Below are 18,606 nucleotides of genomic sequence, written 5' to 3' on the forward strand. Positions count from 1 at the left end.
ATAAAGGCTCACTGTACTTCACGATAAAATACTTCAGTCCCAACATACTGAATTTACACAATCTAAATGCCAATTCTTTCTGAATATCATAGCTTTAATAGTTCAACTAAATTCCTAAAGAGAACAAAGATCACAATGGAAACATAATTTTCCATCATTTTAGGCAATCATTTAGGCTCTGGCTTTAGGGTTGATATAAAATTCTTGAAGACTAGAGAGGGAGAGAGAAGCATAGCGAGCAGACAATTTCATGTTACAAAAAAAAAAAAGCCACTACCACTATCTATAAATGCTATCACACATAATGATTATAAAAGAAATTCAGGAGAATGGTTTCTCCAGAGCTCCAACTTTCCCCAGGAAGAGACTTTGTACTTACTGTAATGCTTACCTGGTCTCTTGCCAGAACAAATATTTTAATGTAAAATTTAATAAATGGAACGAAAGGTATTATGCCCAATTTAAAATTCCATATTGTGTAAACTATCGATATTAACATAATTGAGTTTGTAAACAATCCATTTGTAGAAGCTAACCTTAGACACTGTATTGACCCAAAATATCTAGTGGGGCTCATCTGCAAAATGAAGCATCAATGCCTGGAATTCATTAAAAGTGTTACATGTTTAATTTCTCCTGCCCTACAGCTCCATTGTCTCGTAAAAATTTTCCTTTGATGTCCCCCACTAAAAGAATTAAAGGAATATTGTAATTGAAATGTCATCAATAATTCACAAGACCCTCCTCCACAGCAATACATCTGATGAAATATTAATTGAGCTCCACAGACTGACAGTCTGCAGAGGAGCACTTGCCTGTAATTTGAACCACGAGTCCTGATCTTGCTGTAGCTCAGACCTGCCAAGAAGGCAATTATCTGGATGGTCTTGCCCAATCCCATTTCGTCTCCCAGAATTCCTCCTGCCTGCTGGCAGTGCAATTCCCACAGCCACCTAACACCTGTCTGCTGGTACCTACAACAACAAACACCAACAAGAAAGAGAAAATGGCAAATGGTGGATAATACAGATCATAACAGAAAGTACTCATGAATTAATCATTTGGCTAGGTTCTAGTACCAGTCAGAGAAACATGCCGGATGTGTGTTTTACATGAGTATTATATTTATAAGGTCATACATTTTTGATTACCTAGGCATAAAATCACAAATTTTTCTTTATAGAACATGTTAACACATTTCTAATTAAACTGATAGATGGGGTAATTAGGGACTATTTCATTTCTTTTTCAACATTAGAAATAGCGTGGTAAACAAGCATAAATTTATTATCTTTTATTCAGTATCTTTCCAGGAAAAAAATCTCAAATATTTTTAGTTATATAAAGTTCCAACATTTTTTCTATGAAAAAGAAGCATTAAGTTTTTCTATCTCAGCAGCATCAAAAAGCAAAAGACAGAACACAATTTACAGCCTATACTGTTGAAAAGTCACTTGACAATTATATTATCCTTTAAAGGAAAAATTTAATTGAATTTTAAGGCCATAAACAAGTTTGAATAAAAAGGTTGCTCACAAAATTAGTATATGACAGATGATCTCTCATATTATTAGCAGATGCAAAAAAGAACAGTTTAAAGACTCAACAATACAAAAAGTCTTAATATTTTAAAGCAAAACTTGATTCAGGGGCTTTATCACAGATACAGAGCTATTAAAACTTTAAATAAGGAGTACAAGACAAAGAAAAATAGTATGTTCCCCTCTAAAAACAAAGTTGGTATTTCCCTTTCTCCATCAATGGCATATTTAATCTATAATCAAAAAGTGAAGGTAAAAAAAGGAATAATACAAGAAACATTTTGAGAATGAAGGCAAGATAATATCACACAATGGTATGAAAATTATACGGCAAGTTTAAAAATAAATCTAAGGCAAAAAATATTCAAAAGACCATGAAATCTAAAGATTATTTTTTTTCTTCCAAAGAAAATATCAAGGCTGATGAGCTTCCCATCTTAAACACAGGTGGTTTTGGTGTTGGTTTACTGGCCTGATATTTGCTCCAGTCCGTGTGGTATGTCAACCTAAAAATCTCACTGTGAACCCTAGTCCTTATTGAACTAGTTTTATTTCATCTCTTAATCATGTGTTATAATTAATTTTCCCCAGTAGTTACCCCAGAATCAATTCCAAAAGTTTACCTCTAGCTATTGCTATTATGACTATATAAGGAAAACTTTGTATAAGAATGTTGCTGCTCAGTGGGTTAAACCTCTACCTTTGGCTCAGGTCATGATCTCAGGGTCCTGGGATCAAGCCCCACATAGGGCTCTCTGCTCAGCAGGTAGCCTGCTTCCCCCCATCTCTCTGCCTGCTGCTCTACCTACTTGTGATCTCTCTCTCTGTGCAAATAAATAAATAAAATCTTAAAAAAAAAAAAGAATGTTGCTGCTTATTAAGTTTGCTATTATACACACTGACTATGCATCCTGAAGAAGAGGATTAAAAATCAAAACACAGTAAAAAGTCTAGTACGGATAAAAGATCATTAAATCAAGGAAGAAATACAAGTTCTATTAGTACATGGTATATAATCAGAGAATAATGGTTAACTAACTCCTTAAGACACCAACTGCTGGGGAAACAAAGGGCCTCATGGTTTGGATAGAGCCTCAAAGCCACCCTACATAAAGATGAGCAACCCATTTTACAGTTAGGATATGAAAGCAGACAGAGGTTAAGCAACCTGCCAAAGGTCACACTGTTAGGAAAAAATGAGAAGCCAGAACTGAAATCCAGAGCCTCTCCTTCCAAAGTGACTCTACTTTGGAGAGAATCTTGACCAGCAGTTCTTGATGGGAATTATTTTGCTCCCTGGGGGACATAGCACAATCCCTGGAGTCATTTTTGGTTGTTCAAACTGGTTGTACAATTGTTATCTAATAGGTAGAGTCTAGAGATGCTGTTCAACATCCTACAATACAAGAATAGTCCTCACAACAAAATAATTATTCTGTCCAAAATGTCAGCTGTGCTGTGGGTGAGAACGCCTGATCTAGACCAAAAGCTGATTGTGAACCACTACACTAGACCAATCTCAGCTGTAGATAATGATATAGTGCAACGAACTGATGTATGACCAGAAGCACTAAATACTAATCAACCTCCTTTTACTGAAGTGGAGAACAACTATGGGATCAGCTCCTCCAGGCAGAGTAAGGACCAAACTCTCCCAGAGTTTCTCTAGTGTTCCACCACTACAGCACACTGCTTCCCCAACATGGGTCCAATACCTCTTTTTGTTTGGAGCCAATCAACTGAAGGCGGGGAAAATCCAGAGGAGCACTTGAGAAACCATGAAAGGAATAAAAAGTAGCAACCTGCACAGTATCCCAAAGGGAGTTTAGGAAGGCTTTAAGATGGCTACATCCTATGTGACCCAGGAGAGGCAATAACAGTGTGATGGGTGTCTCCTCCTCTACAAATGTAATCTCCAAGGGCATATGATTATGTGTTTATAAAATGATTAACACTAAAGAAATGGTTTAAGGAAAATTATCTACTAAGTGGTCCTATAAGTCACATCACTACACAGAAATTCCCAATAACTGGGGCATTGTGCAAAGATGGCAAAGAGTGGCTCTTTCTTTCTACAGTGGCCGTCGAACTGCATCAGCACACTGGCTGGCAGGTGTGTGTCACTGGAGGAAGAGGTGTTAGGGGGCCTGGGTTCTCGTTTTAGCAGTGCCACTGACTGACTTAGGTTCTGTTGCATTAATTTCCTAATAAATACTGTAAACAATCAAAAGCAGGTTACAGAACACAGTTTTCAGAAAATCTGGAAAGCATATAAAAAATTACTCCTTGTAAATATTTTTTTACAAACTACTGTACAATAGTTAAAAAATGATGATACTCTGCTTCCCCCATGAGACTGAAGTACACAAAATAACCACAAATAATTGGTATATCTTGGCATTGTCACACTAACCCAAGATTGCATTTGCTAGTGTGGCTAAATGTAAGGTCAAAGATTGAAGTTTGTCATCTGATTGCTAAATTACACAGATGAATGCATTTGCTGGGCAAACTTTCAACATAGAATTTTAAAAGTTAAACATGACCTTGCAGAAAATAGCACTTAAATGGATAATTGTACCTTCTGACTCCCTTGTGTACAACTATACCCTGTTAATTTAATTCCACAGAGTGCAATAAATACAGCAAAAATAGATCTATGGTTTAACATTAAACTGGCCTGGCTAAAACTTAATCATAAAAGAAAAATGGAAACTTATCAATCCTATTAATTTTTTTCATACCACGAAAGAAAAGGAACAGAAGTTTAATAACACTTATGAAATATTTAAAAACCCATTTTTGAGAAATAAACACAAAATAGTTTCCAGAAACATGTAATTAAGACTAATTAAAACAAACTGACATGTATTTATATATTTATATAAATACAACTATATAAACAATATATTTTTATATATATACACCTCTACATAAACTACATATTTATACAACTACATAAATATACTACACTATAGAGTTAATAGTCAATACGCTGAATCCTATTTACTTTTTTTTTTTTAATTTATTTGACAGAGAGAGAGAGATCAAAAGTAGGCAGAGAGGCAGGCAGAGAGAGAGGAGGAAGCAGGCCCCCTGCTGAGCAGAGCCCAATGCGGGGCTCGATCCCAGGACCCTGGGATCATGACCTGAGCCCAAGGCAGAGGCTTAACCCACTGAGCCACCCAGGTGCCCCTCCTATATACTCTTAATAAGCAAAGTTTGGTTCTAATAACTGAAATTTCTTTGGCAGAAAATCTCACACTTATACAACAATGCACATTCAACTTGACTCTTGAGGATACATACCAACTTACTACACATGCAGAAGTATCCATCTTCATTAAATCAATTTAATTTATAATGTGATTATTCCTTTTGCTAGTACAACACTGATACTATTTGGACTGCTCCTTAACAAGCAATCACTTTAGAGATGATAAAAAGAATTGTCAATAAATGTTGTTTACATACCCTTCCATAATTAATTTTCATTGGGAAGAAGCAATAAACAAAGTAGCCACCTCTCTGGGCTACAAAATGATTTGTCTGCAAAAATTACTAGAGTGATTCAGATTTGAGCTTCTACGTAGATCGGCTTCTGTCCCGTGATGGCAACCCCGCCAAGATACTTCACATTTTTAGGATTTCAGCTTTCCTGTATATTTAGCGGGATAAACTAACACTCCCAACTCCTTTTGCCCACCCTACCCTCACTGAGGTAAAAATTAAAACCATAATATAAGCCCTCTGAGGGGAAATATAAAAAGCATGTTATTTTTAAATAGACATCTTGCACGAGTTTAAGGCATGGCAGACAACCGAATCTATGAAGGAGAATAAGCATAATCGTCTCAAAGAAAGAAGTTAAACATCCTCCAGCCAATTACCAAGTGATGCTACTAAACGGAAAGTAGCTCTTTTAATGGTTTAACTTCCTATGTGCATGCATCAAGAAGTCTTCCTAAAGTATCTTGTTAAGTAAATCCCAGGAGTGATGAGACTGAATCTGCGCCTCAGGATTTTCATTCATCATGGGGGACTGGCCCAGGCCATGCAGGCCAGAGCCATCTATCACACAGCTTCCGGTTATCTAGAACACTGGGCCACTTCACATATGAAATAGTCAGTTTCAAATAACAACTTAATACTGAAGGTGTTTGCCTTGATCTTCTCTTTTGACATTAGAACAAGATCTACATAAAATATTTAGATGCACATTTGGTCAGCTCAAAAGTATTATACCCTTAGGTACAATATAAAACACTCAAACTACTCTCAATAGTTTTTATTTCTACACGGAAGAAAAAAAAAACACCCCAATATTGATTTTAATATACAGCTCTTCTGACTTAATTCATCTGACTTAAGAAATTAAGAGGTTTGGTCCCTTAGAATCACTAAGAACAAAAAAATAATTCAGTGCAGATGGCTTTTAAACGTGTTGCTTTAGCCGGCTGAGACAGGTCCACATAGACTCACCAGCTTCCAAACGTGCCCCATGCGCACTTCAGTCAATTTATTATCATCTACTTTTAATGAGCAGCACGTGGCTAAAATTTCATTTGACAGTATCTATATTTGCAATGAATTGCTGCAAGTACCTTACGGGCCCATAGGTAACTACTGTGTCATATCTAAAATATCAATTTGTACACAATGGCTTGATGACAGATATAAAGGAAAGAACACAGGCACATACTTAAAAAGCTTTTTGAACAGAAAACCCGGCATTTTAAAATCATCAAACTCTGCATCGCTCTCCTCAGAATCGTCTTCCAGCTTCAGAGACTTCTCTTTGTCCCGCAGCCTCAGCTTATTCCATCTCCTACCATGAAAATAAAAATCATATTTCCATTACTTTGGTTACAAGACAGATTAAAATATAGTTCTAGATAATGCACAGGAAAAAGAAGGAAATTAGAAAGGTCTTTTAGCTTTCTGCTACTGTCATTACCCAAAACACTGATAGTCAAAGAAAAAAAAATTCTCTTCTCCTTCCTTCCTTTTCAACTCAATTCTTCTTTGAATTATTACATCTGCTTTAAAAATATTTCTGTAAGGTCCCATTTCATTATCAAAACTACTTGTGCCTCTTCTGACTTTACCCTGAGGGGAAATTTCTCTGCTACTTCCTAAGATATATGAATTTAATTCTAGAAAAGATTCAGTGAAAATTTCAATATAACTAAGTATCTCCAAAATAGCAATATAACAAAAAATAGATTTTATCATTATTATTTCTGTGCTAAAGACATGATAGTCATAGCATAAAACAGCATAGTACCTTGAACATAAAGCAAATATTGTGTCAAAATTGCTATATATCAGATTAACATACTGTTTACTTAATGGGGGGCATCACCAATATCAAAGGACTAATAAGTAAACAACTTAGAAAAAAATGTGTTCACTAAATAAAATCTAAGTTATAAATTTAGTAATATGATGCTTTTCGGATATAAAATGAGAGTTTACATTTCACAGAGGTGATGCCAGGCATGTATACCAGAAGAAACGTCTAAAGATCTGAAAGTCTTAATAAAGACACACTGAGGTTTTTGGGAAGATATAGTCCTTTAAACAGACTAATTCTGCATCCAAATAACTACATAATGGACACCAGTGTCCTCAGTTAATATGTGTGTGTGTGTGTCTGTGTGCTGTGTGTACAACTTACACACACACACACATACACACAAACTCAAGAGCCTCATATTCCATTTACTTCCAAAATAAAAGGATGACCTTTCTCAGTATGCATGCAGCTCACAGTGTGAATTTCACAAAATGGTGGCAATGGAATAAAGAAATACAGATAAATGCCGTCTAAGTAAAAACCTCACAGGAGGGAATGAGAACAGCAACATGTATGAGCAGACCTGTAACAGCCACTAATTACACAAGAACACTGAGAGAATGTGTGGGGGAAGGTAAAATGAGGAAATGGAAGGATCGTGTCATACACGCTGCCTGATCGGACCAAGAGTGTTTTCCAGGGTCAATGACCACACCCGCACAGAGGCCAAGTACAAGAGCAACAGGCAACCCTATCCGGATAGCTGCCGGAGGACCTTAAAGCACGTCCTCCAATAGATTCCTGCCTTGAGAATGTCAGCTCTTTACAGGAACAAAAGGAAGGGCTACCTGAGGTCTAACTGTAATCGATAAGGAAGAAGTCACTGGTGATGGGCAGCTGCTTCTCAGGCTACTAAGAGTCCCTATAAATAAGCACTGTTGGTAATTTCCAGAGAAGAACAGCTAATGTAAGAGGCAGTATATAACCAAGCCTAAGAAAATAGCTGTCATATAACCATGAGATAGTCTTTTTGTATAAAATATTTAATGACCTTTCTGTGCTTAACTTCTAAAGGCAATCTCTTCCTCCCCTTTTTTTTTTTTCTTCCTTAAAAATTATCTCCGTGCTGGGGCGCCTGATTGGCTCAGTGGGTTAAGCCGCTGCCTTCGGCTCAGGTCATGATCTCAGGGTCCTGGGATCGAGTCCCGTGTCGGGCTCTCTGCTCAGCAGGGGCCTGCTTCCTCCCCTTCCCCTCTCTCTGCCTGCCTCTCTGCCTGCTGTGATCTCTGTCAAATAGATAGAATCTTTAAAAAAAAAAAAAAATTATCTCCGTGCAACTGATGAAATGAAGTACCTCTTGGTGGCTATAACTGTCTTTACTATTCTTCTGAGTTTCGTATTATCTACAAATTGAGTTACGTGCGATGGTACACAGCCATGGTTCTCAACCAGGGGCAGTCTGGCCATCCTGCCCACCCTAGGGTAATCTGACCACGTCTAGAGGCATATTTGGTTGTTACGACAGCTGTGGGGAGGGGGATACGCTACTAGCCTCCAGCAGGTGGAGGCCAGGGATGCTGCTAAACACCCTACAATGTACAAGCCAGGCCTCCACAACAAAATGTTAACTGCTCTCAGATGTCCACAGTGCCAAGGCTGAAAAACCCTGGTGTGTAAGTAGACCCGCTACTGAAACTTAGAAACCAAAATGACGTACATACATTTTCCTGGTGTATATATCTGAATTCTTGCTACATTCTATCTGATTTAGTAAGCAAGCAATTTCACATAACAAAATATTCCTCAGTATCCAAACTCCTTACCATCAGAACTCAAAACCAAACATCTGCAAAACAAAAGATACTTGTATTTAGCAATTTTATGACTAATACAAAACTCAGAAGAATCACAACAACTACCATTATCCGCTTAAAAATACTCCATTTTGCAATTATGCGAAGAAGATTTTACAGGAAGAAAAATAAAAATACCAGAAGATACTGGTGTAAGAAGTTTGGCATAAAGTCAGTAAATATTTTGCATAAAGAGTATCACATATTAAACTCCATTGATAGATGATAGCTATTTCCTCAGACTTAGCCAGTAATTCCTTGTGGCTGTTCAATTTCCCACTGCATCACTCTGAGTCAACAGGGTTTCAGCTTCCTCCTTCTCCTCCCTTCTAAAATCTTCAGGCATCATGTCACCACAGAACACAGCACCTAGGAAACCACATAAGCCACTGCAGAAATAATTGCATTCCAGTGCCTTCCGCTTCATAAAGATGAGAAGAAGCCGAACATTTATTCAGTCTGGCTAAAGGATGACTAAAGGTGGTAGGGAAAAATCATTATTGCCTACAACCATCTGTACCACTGTGAAGACAAATCGCCCCAGAAGAATCATATACACATATTAGAGACAGAAAATACCAGGGTTATAAAACCACATGCATATGCGGCTCGGGCTAAGACACCCTTCTGTTATATAAAGCAGTAATTTGTCATGTGGCTTGTAGCCAAAACAGACCTCTGACCACCTAAACAATGCCCACCGAGGCAGGGCAGCACCGAGTGCCGACAGACAAGAAGGACGCCGTGGCAGACCAGGGAGGTGGAGGAGCGCCGGATTCACCTGAATCGAGAGAAACAGATGCCCTTCCCATCCAAGATGCCATCAAGGGTCTTAAAGTTGCTCTCTTTTGTATGCTTAACCGCTTGTCCTGCAGCCTGGCGGGCTGAGCGAGCTGTCTGGCCAGCAGGTGTGAAGAGATCTCTGCGCTCTGAATAAACTGGGTCTGACGCATGGCATTGGCACAAGCCAAAACCCGCAAAGCCCATACCCGGATGGTCTAGAATCGAGTCCTGACTGCTCCTTATCAGTTCTTTAACCCTCAGCAAGTCACTCAGCCTCTACGGCACCTACCTTTCCTCACATGTGAGGAGGGGACAACAATGGCATGTACTTCCCCAGATTTAGGGAGGATTAAATGAGGTGTCACATGAAAGCACTTAGCATGAGCCTAGACTGTAAGTACTCAACAAATAAACGCACTGTTCTGCATAATCACATCTGCTCACTGAAATCCTCACCCAAGCTCACACATGACCCTCAGAAGCCGGTACTGTTACTCTGTTCCCAGAAGAGAAGAAAGTGGAAGCAGTATGCGTACAATACAATCTGCCCGCGATAAACCAATGCACCATAAGGCTTGACAGAATGACCTAAACACGTACATTTGAGCAAAAATCACGCTTGTGAATCAAATGGATGCTCAGAAAATTGTTACGAATAATGTGATCACTGATCACTGTGAGTAAACACACCTTCCCCTCAGAAGTTTCCTGCTGGAACACCTCCATTTTAAAATTCTGTAGTAGGTGTGTAAACAGTGAGCTGTCATGAAATACGGCTGCCTTCAAACTGAGGGCAACAAAAAAACAGATACAGAAAGACTTAAAAATTGGTTGGGGGTGGGTGAAGATTAAGATCTGGAGCCCAGAGACTTAAAATCATAAAAATCAGATATGGTCCCCAAATGTCTAAATTCTGTTATTTCAACAAATAAGCTAGAGAATGGATTTTAAAAATGGAAGGGGACAGTCAATATTTACATCCTGGAAAAGAAAGAACAACTTCATATTTTCTGTGCTCTCACTTCAAGACCTCCACACATGTCATCGTCACAGCTGCAGCCACATAAAAGCAAGTGGGCCCGGTGTTCCCTGGCAGCGTCTCTAACTTCACATGCCTGCCATCATCAGCCCACTAGCGACTCCACTGGCAGCAACTTAGAAAAGAACCCAGCAATAAACATAAACTTACCATTCCAATCAGATGCAGGCAGAGAAACTGCTCCCGGCTCAGCTACATTCATGCAAGAACAAGAACCCGGCCCAGGCTGTGGGGCCTGGGGCCAAGACCACAATAACGATCTTGCAGAAGCAACTCAGACCTAGGGCCGGGCCGCGGGTAACAATGCTTGGCATAACCATTTGAACCATACCAGGAACAATACTTCCTCCAGGTGCCACGCCACCATGTCAATGGAAACTTAAGAATACACCTGGCAGCTAGCTGCCACCATTTCAACTTATTTTCAAAGGAAAATTTCCAGAATGCCAAGGATGTTCAAAATGCCTAAGTGGGAAACACAGCTAGCTGTCATTATGCCACTGCCTCGTGGTTTCCTCCTTCCTGTGCCATCTGTATCTTGTACTGTCCCCAGCCTCCCTCCCACAAACACACACATACACACCCTCCATGGGGTCTTCAGAGCTCTGCTCAGGAAGTACCTTCAGAGGAGGAAGACTTCTCTGACCAGCCTGAGTTAGGTGACCTGTCCTCCAGGTTCTTCTCAACCCTTCAGCACCACGGGCATACCTGGTGTTTCTAAACTAGAGCACTCACCAAGTGTTCAGCATCATTTGAAAACCGTATCTATCTCCTCCATTAGACCGGGAGCCACATGAGCCCAGAGACTGTTTTTGGTCATTCTCATACCTCTAGAGACCAGTACAATGGTTCACCTTAACACAGATACTCAGTAAATGCTGCATGAATCAATGAATGAGGTTCAGAATTGATCTGAAGATAAGGAAGATACCATGGCTTGAGAATGGTGGAAGTAGGTCATTTAAAAATGGGTTCAAGAATGCTCCTGTTCCGGCACCGGGGTGGCTCAGTGGGTTGAGCCGCTGCCTTCGGCTCAGGTCATGATCTCAGGGTCCTGGGATCGAGTCCCGCATCGGGCTCTCTGCTCAGCAGGGAGCCTGCTTCCTCCTCTCTCTCTGCCTGCCTCTCTGCCTACTTGTGGTCTCTCTCTGTGTCAAATAAATAAATAAAATCTTTAAAAAAAAAAAAAAAAAAAAAAAGAATGCTCCTGTTCTGTTTCATTTACAGCCTTAGCTCCTGCTGCATTCCTCCTCTTTCCACACATATGTTAAGGTACTACTCTAAGATTAATCTACTGGACAAACATGGTTAAGGACCACAACAAAGAATAAGACATAGCAAGGACAAAATCAGAGAAATTCTCAATTTTATTAAAAAAAAAAAAGAGAGAGAGGAAGCTCATTATATTGAGTAATAAAAATATTTTAAGTTATTTTTAAGTCCTGAGGTCTGTTTTTTGGGTTTTCGAGCAGGTTTACTTTGCAACAACACTGGTTTCTACACTCTAGTCCTTGGGAAGAATCAGGAACCCTGAGCTGGGGTTCAAGCTTCCCTAGGACAGGTGTAAAAGGGAGGTTAAAAGATTCAACTTTTTTTTTTTTTTTTTTAGATTTTATTTATTTATTTGGCAGACAGAGATTACAAGTAGGCATAGAGGCAGGCGGGGGGCAGGGCCGGGGGGGGCGGGGGGAAGCAGGCTCCCCGCTGAGAAGAGAGCCGGATGTGGGGCTCGATCCCAGGACCCTGAGATCATGACCTGAGCCAAAGGCAGAGGCTTCAACCCACTGAGCCACCCAGACGCCCCTCAACTTTTTTTAATGAAAGAATTCATCTTCTGACAGAGGTGGCAAAAGTTTAACTAGCCCTAGTGACATTACTAGAAAAGAAATAATGCTTTTGATGGTCCCACCTTTATCTTTTTCTTTAATCCACACATGTAATAGTCGCAGTTGCAACCAAATAAAATGAAGTATGTTAGTCACTGGGGAGATTTTCTAACTCTGATAGTTTCGCAGACTTTGGTGGCTGCCACTGGAGGAGAACCCAGTAAAAAAAAACTCAGATTTCAGAGTCCCACTAAGAAGTGAAAACTAGATGTGGGCCGAGAGCTAAATTTCAGGTCTATAAATGGCAAGGGGCGATCTAAACTTTAGAAATATCATTCAGGGTCACCTCGGTGGCTCAGTGGGTTAAAGCCTCTGCCTTTGGCTCGGGTCATGATCCCAGGGTCCTGGGATAGAGCCCCAAGTTGGGCTCACTGCTCAGCAGGGGGCCTGCTTCCATTTCTCTCTCTCTGCCTGCCTCTCTGCCTGCTTGTGATCTCTGTCAAATAAATAAATAAAATCTTAAAAAAAAGAAAAGAAAAGAAGTATCATCATTCAACATCATTGCATTTGTCTCCTCGGCCAAGAAAGGAGCCAAATAAGCGGTTCTCACAGCACTACATGATAATATATGTACTACACCCTTTGGAAACTACTTATTTTTTTTATACTGCATACATGCCAGACCCCATCTCACAATTAATTATTGGCAGGAGATTATACAAAAAGGTAAAACTGAAACATTTTAGTTAATTATAGGTTAAATAGGAATAAAAAATAACAACTGTGAGAACACCAACTGCAATCTTGGGCAGGCAGGAGTCAGATGTAGCCCCCAAGTCTAGACGGCCCTTGTGCTAGTTCACCCATGCCATCAGCCAAGAATAAAATTATCACAGACCACTTGGGGAATGATGTCCTGCTCATCTAGGTCAGCAAGGAGTATGGAAATCAAGCCTTACAAGACACAACAGAATAATCCAGAACACTGACCTGAGAACAGAGAACACCGTGAGGAACCCAAGTGTAAGCCTGACTTACACACACTTAGAACGGACCAGCAGGCTAAGAAACTTGAAGAGTGCCCCCTGGGCAGAGGTCTAGTGCCCCCTAGTGCATTCAAAGGAGAAATAATTTTTTTATTTCTCCCCAAACTATGGATAATGTGCTCCTATTTGTACAGACATTTTATCACTAAGTGGACCTTATCATGTTGATAAAAAAATGTGAAAGAGGTAAGAAAAGCCTGACATTAACATAACTTAAGTATTATAATAGCTAATGATCTGGTTATGCATACTAATACCAACTGTAAACTGCCTTTTACTTTAGAAAGAGGACACCTTTTCGTATATATCAATATATATGGGCTCTTCTTCATGATTCTCACAGACCCTCTTACTGGCTTGAAGAAATCCTTGTAGCAAATATTTTAGCTAGTGGGCATGCAAATAAGAATAGCTGGACTTACTGAGTGCCTGACATATGCCCAATAGCTTAGATATATTATCTTTTACAATCCTCACACGACCCCTGACCAAAGTACTCTTACAATCCCCATTTTGCAGATGAAAAGATGTAGAATATCTCACAGCTACTAGGTAAGACTCTGGCATCTGATTCCATGGCCTGTAATTTCTAACCCCTATGTTACATACCACCTCCTAAGTAACATTTGCTGCTCTGGACCAGCTGTGTTTTGGGAAATTACACATACAAACACCCATACCATATATATGTGTGTGTGTATGTGTGTGTGTGTGCATGTGTGCATGTGTGTGTGTGGATGTATTTTTAATTTAGAGTCAGAAAACAAATATTAAGTCATAACAAGAATAGGTACCAATGTTCACTGTGTGCTGGGCACTGTTGTAAGCAATTTACCAGTATTAATTCACTTAATCCTTACAAACCCTATGAGGCAGATACTATTTTTAATCTCTTTTTCACAGTTGAAGTAGGCAGGGAAAGGGTGAAGTAGCCTGGCCAAGATCACCAACATGAAGATTCGAACACAGATAATCGGCCCCCAGAGTCTGTACTCCTGTTACATATCTTGCCTCTCAAAAAATATTTTTTCAAACTACCTCAAACTACTTCTTTTCTCATAGTGTGAGCTAAAGAATCAATACTCGCCTCTTTAAGCACCATACAAGGAAAACAACTGTACAAGAGCAAACCAATTTCTAAAGCTTCAATTCAAATTTGTCTCAAAAGATGTCCTTCCCTACCTCAGTACTGCACAGAGCGAGTCAAAACTCATTCTTCACAGCACACCTGCCAACTCTGTCAAGTAACACTAAGTCAGCTTAGCAATTCCTTTCACTACAAATAACCTGGGCTGAACAAACTCACAGGATACATTTAATAAACAGAAAAGAACGGTGCCTATACCAACTCACAAAAGAGGCAAAATACACTGAACAATAAGAACTGTCAATTATCAGTAGCTTCAGGTCATAGAGTAATAAAACAAACGTGCCCATTCCAAAGCTCCAAGGAAGTCATACACTGAGCTGCTTGAAATTCAAAAGTGACCTAACTGCTCTGCCTTCATCTTCACATTGCAAGGGCCACCAGGCTCAGAGTCTGGATCTGCACTGTGAGGAAAAAGCCACACACCGCATAGTTAAATCATTCTCAATATGGGGTGAAATTTCAATCTCGGGCTCATTCTCCACTATTGCAATATCCAAGAAAGAAATTCTACAACAGAAGCACAATGAGCACAATTTGATTTTTGAAAATATATTCAAGGCACCAAGCTGGGTATTTAATATTGTTTTCTCTTCTGTAGTGCGGTAGGTTTTCTATTTCAGACAGCTAAGAATCCCTTACAGATTAGTCTAATTTGCTAAATTGAGATACTCAGTGTTTTACTTTTCTTATCTGCCTTTTTATGGTCTATCTGGGTGGACTTAATTGGCACATGTGAGCAGATGAAATACCCTCAGTTAGAAGTCCAGATCTCACAGAGTAAATTAAGACTGATGCACACAATTAGGCGCTGGAGCTGGGAATGAGAGGTGTGTGCAGAGCATGAAGCAGAATTAGTCTTCATTTGTGTCTCAGCTTCGTCATTTAAAAGGAGCCAAGATTCTCTCTGAGAGAACTCTGTAAGGGAGTAACTTTTTCTTCTCTCTTTAAAATATGGACTCCAGTGGGGAGGGGCGTATTTCCTGAGAAATTAACTCCCAGAAACTGATGATAAGAACAATCTTCAAATCATTAGGTTTCTTGATCAAAGTAGGTTTAGGTTTCTTGATCAAATTTAAACTTCTAATAAATTCAGATTTTAGAGAACAAATGATTTTTTTTAAAAGTTATAAGCTCTACAATGTAATCTGGCCTTCCTTCCCGAATGTGCTAAATCATCATCCAAGGCAAACAAAGATCCAATTAAAGAACAAATGAGACAATCGCAGTGCAAAGGGAGCCAGCTCTGGGCAAAGAGAAGGCAGCTCTGGGGACAATAAGATGGAGACACGCAGCTAGGAGAGTGGTTCTAGGAGGCATGGCCTCCTAGGAACGGGACCCACAAGAAGTGTGGAGGTGGTCCTCATCAAGTGATGGCGGAATCCCGCTGCTGAAGCAATGCTCTTCTCAGTCCACTGTACTGACCAAGCCGATAATCACTCCCGCCTACCCCAATCCCCTTCAGACCCCCTCCCCTTCCCCCAGGCTTCTCTATCTATGTTCTCTTGGGCAAATTATTGAGCTTTCTGGGCTCAGGTTCCTAGTTCCTCGGGGTTGTGAGGATTAAACCAGCAAGCCCACTTGATATGAAGCACTGCCAAGTACTATGCATTCAGTGATGCTAGCTATATTTGTTCTCAGAGAACCTCCTTCCATCCCCCACATGCCACCCTTGCTCAGGCCATCAAAGCCTCCAAATTTCCAAACCCAAGAGACGTTTTTCAACATTTACCTCACTTGGCTTGAACCCTGTAAGCATCTGAAAACACTGACAGCCTTTCTCTTCTCAGTCTCTTTTTCTTCTTCTCTTCATGTATATACAGCCAAACCCTCCAAACCAGGATCCAATCCACCCCTGGCCACAGGGGCCCAGGGCTCAAGAGGAAGGACAACGGAGATACTGTTTACTCAGATGATTAAGCCTTGCAGTGTGAAGACACTGTGTAAGATATGCATAATGAATGGAGCCATTTAAAGTTAGTCACATAAGATAAAGTAAAATTTTAAAAAGGGGGGCTGAAAAGAAAAATCTTTAAGGTTTAAAGACATTTTATTAAATGGATTAGAATCCAGTTACACCAACAGGCATCATGACTACAGATGCAGGCTAAACAAGATATGACACAAATCCTATCCCCATCCACACATTATCTGTCAAGTCTTCTAGACTCCCTATAATCTCCCCAAGTCCCCATCCAAGCGACTTAGGTTTTTGGTTGTTTCCATCACAGGGAGGTGGAGACAGCTATGTACTGATTCTTGGCGCCACCTTGTGGCCATATCTAGATATCGCACATTCCACCCAATCCCACAAACAGAAGGAAAATGACATTTACACAACTCTGTCCTGGCTTCAAATCCCAGCTCTATCTCTTAACAGTGAGATCACAGGAAAGTTGATCAACTTGAACAGGACATGAGCAAATTTTTGAACCTCTTACTATAACTTTAATAACTGAAAGATATGTATGCGCAGGATCAAAGCCTGGAATGAAATGCAGACAAATAACACAAAAAATAGAGATGTAAGTAGTTATTTCATCTTAATGTTATCATAAGTTCACTATTTAAAAAAAACAAGGAATCATCAGAAGTGCAAGGTGGAGAGTGTGGAAAGTCTTCAAACCATTCACAGGGAGCAACTCAAATCGGTTTCAGGCTGTGACCTCTGCAGCTTGGTCCCAAGGACCTGATAATCTGAGAAGACTTAGGCACCACCTACTCAAGAGTCTGGGAAATCTACTGCCACTCGCTGAGGTGGCAGTGGAATGCGAGAGGGGGCAGATTTATTCCAGCAGCAATACCAAACTGACTCTGGGCTAGAGTAGGGGAAAAAAGCATTTCATTTTCAAACCCCAACATCCTTACCCACAGTTCTTTCCAACAGTCTCAAGGGCTTCCTTAGTGGGAACACAGTAAGGGCCTGTAATGATAAGGAATGCTACCAACCTCACCTCAGAATCAGCGGGAGCTCAGTCAATGTACCCACATAGTGCCCAGCTCCTCCCACCCCTGACCTGGAGCCTCAGACGCTCTAGGCTGAGTCTGGAAGATGCTTTCCAGGTGATTCTGAAGCATATGGTCTGATAGGAAGGAAATGATCTATTACATACAGCAAGTAGCTGAATGAACTAACCTCAGTTCCCCTTCAAGCCCTCCCCTATATAAACAAACTTGTGCAGGGTATATATAAAGATTTTAGAGAAACAAATACAAACTGAATCTGCCAAAAGCCACAACCTCAAAAAGGAAAACAGTATATAAAACCTATTTATACACAACATGTACTTCCCAAACTTGACAGTGCATCAAACCACCTAGAAAAGCTTCTAAATATTACTGCTTGGTAGCCCCATGCTAGCCTTCTTGAATCAGCACCTCCAACGGCAGAGCTCCCAGGTGATTCTGCAGATTCAGGCCGTGGCGGGGTAACCTCTGCTTTAGTCTACGCTCACTGCCAAGGAAATACAGCCCATCAGGTTAGCAACTTAAATAATAACGTCTGGCAAACAGAAACAGAAAGAAGAGCTTCAGGGTATGGGTTAAACACTAGCCCTACTTGTGCCAGCAGGAGACAACGTGTATTTGGAAATGCATCCTCTCACTCGGGATGGAACCTGACCTACAGCCCAAGCCTGACCCAAGCAGTGCTGACCACTGCCAGAGAAGGAGGCCAGAATTGGTGGCATTTTTTGTTGGTGCTGTATCTCAAGGTTGGCAAACAGCTGGCATGAAGGCTGCTGCTTCCCCCAGGCCCCCATGCCCATGGCAGAGACCACTAATGGACTGTGCCACTCTTTCCCGAAGAGCCCAAACAGGGTCTGTTCCCCCCCACCCCTCGAACAGACTGCCACTACCCAAGATGGAAACTGTTCGGCAAGGTGAGGGCCTGTGCCTGACCTGTCCTGCGGCGGATGGCTTAGAAGCCAGGCACCACCTGGCGACGGCAGATTGCTTAGAAGCCAGGCGACCACCCCACCAATCCAAATGAGAAATAATGTGCCTCCAAAGCAAACAAGTATTTTCCCTCTCAGTAACCTGCACCCTAAGGTCTATTTCAAAATATCTGAAC

General features: G+C 40.5%; 1 protein-coding gene across 4 annotated transcripts in view; it reads right to left on the reverse strand.

The window, feature by feature from the left end:
- Window positions 1-18,606, reverse strand: part of ERCC6 (ERCC excision repair 6, chromatin remodeling factor) — a 75,842-nt gene that overhangs the window by 38,650 nt on the left and 18,586 nt on the right. For 3 of the 4 annotated variants that reach the window (XM_032312455.1, XM_032312458.1, XM_032312457.1), the window contains 2 exons: window positions 6,244-6,369; window positions 816-974 (listed from right to left, as the gene is read on the reverse strand). In XM_032312455.1, coding sequence (XP_032168346.1) covers window positions 816-974; window positions 6,244-6,369 — 285 coding nt within the window. The remainder of the gene's footprint in view (window positions 1-815; window positions 975-6,243; window positions 6,370-18,606) is intronic. The other variant, XM_032312456.1, reaches the window with a different exon arrangement.

Source organism: Mustela erminea, chromosome 14 (genome assembly GCF_009829155.1).
Source record: "Mustela erminea isolate mMusErm1 chromosome 14, mMusErm1.Pri, whole genome shotgun sequence".
Classification (NCBI taxonomy): Eukaryota; Metazoa; Chordata; class Mammalia; order Carnivora; family Mustelidae; genus Mustela; species Mustela erminea.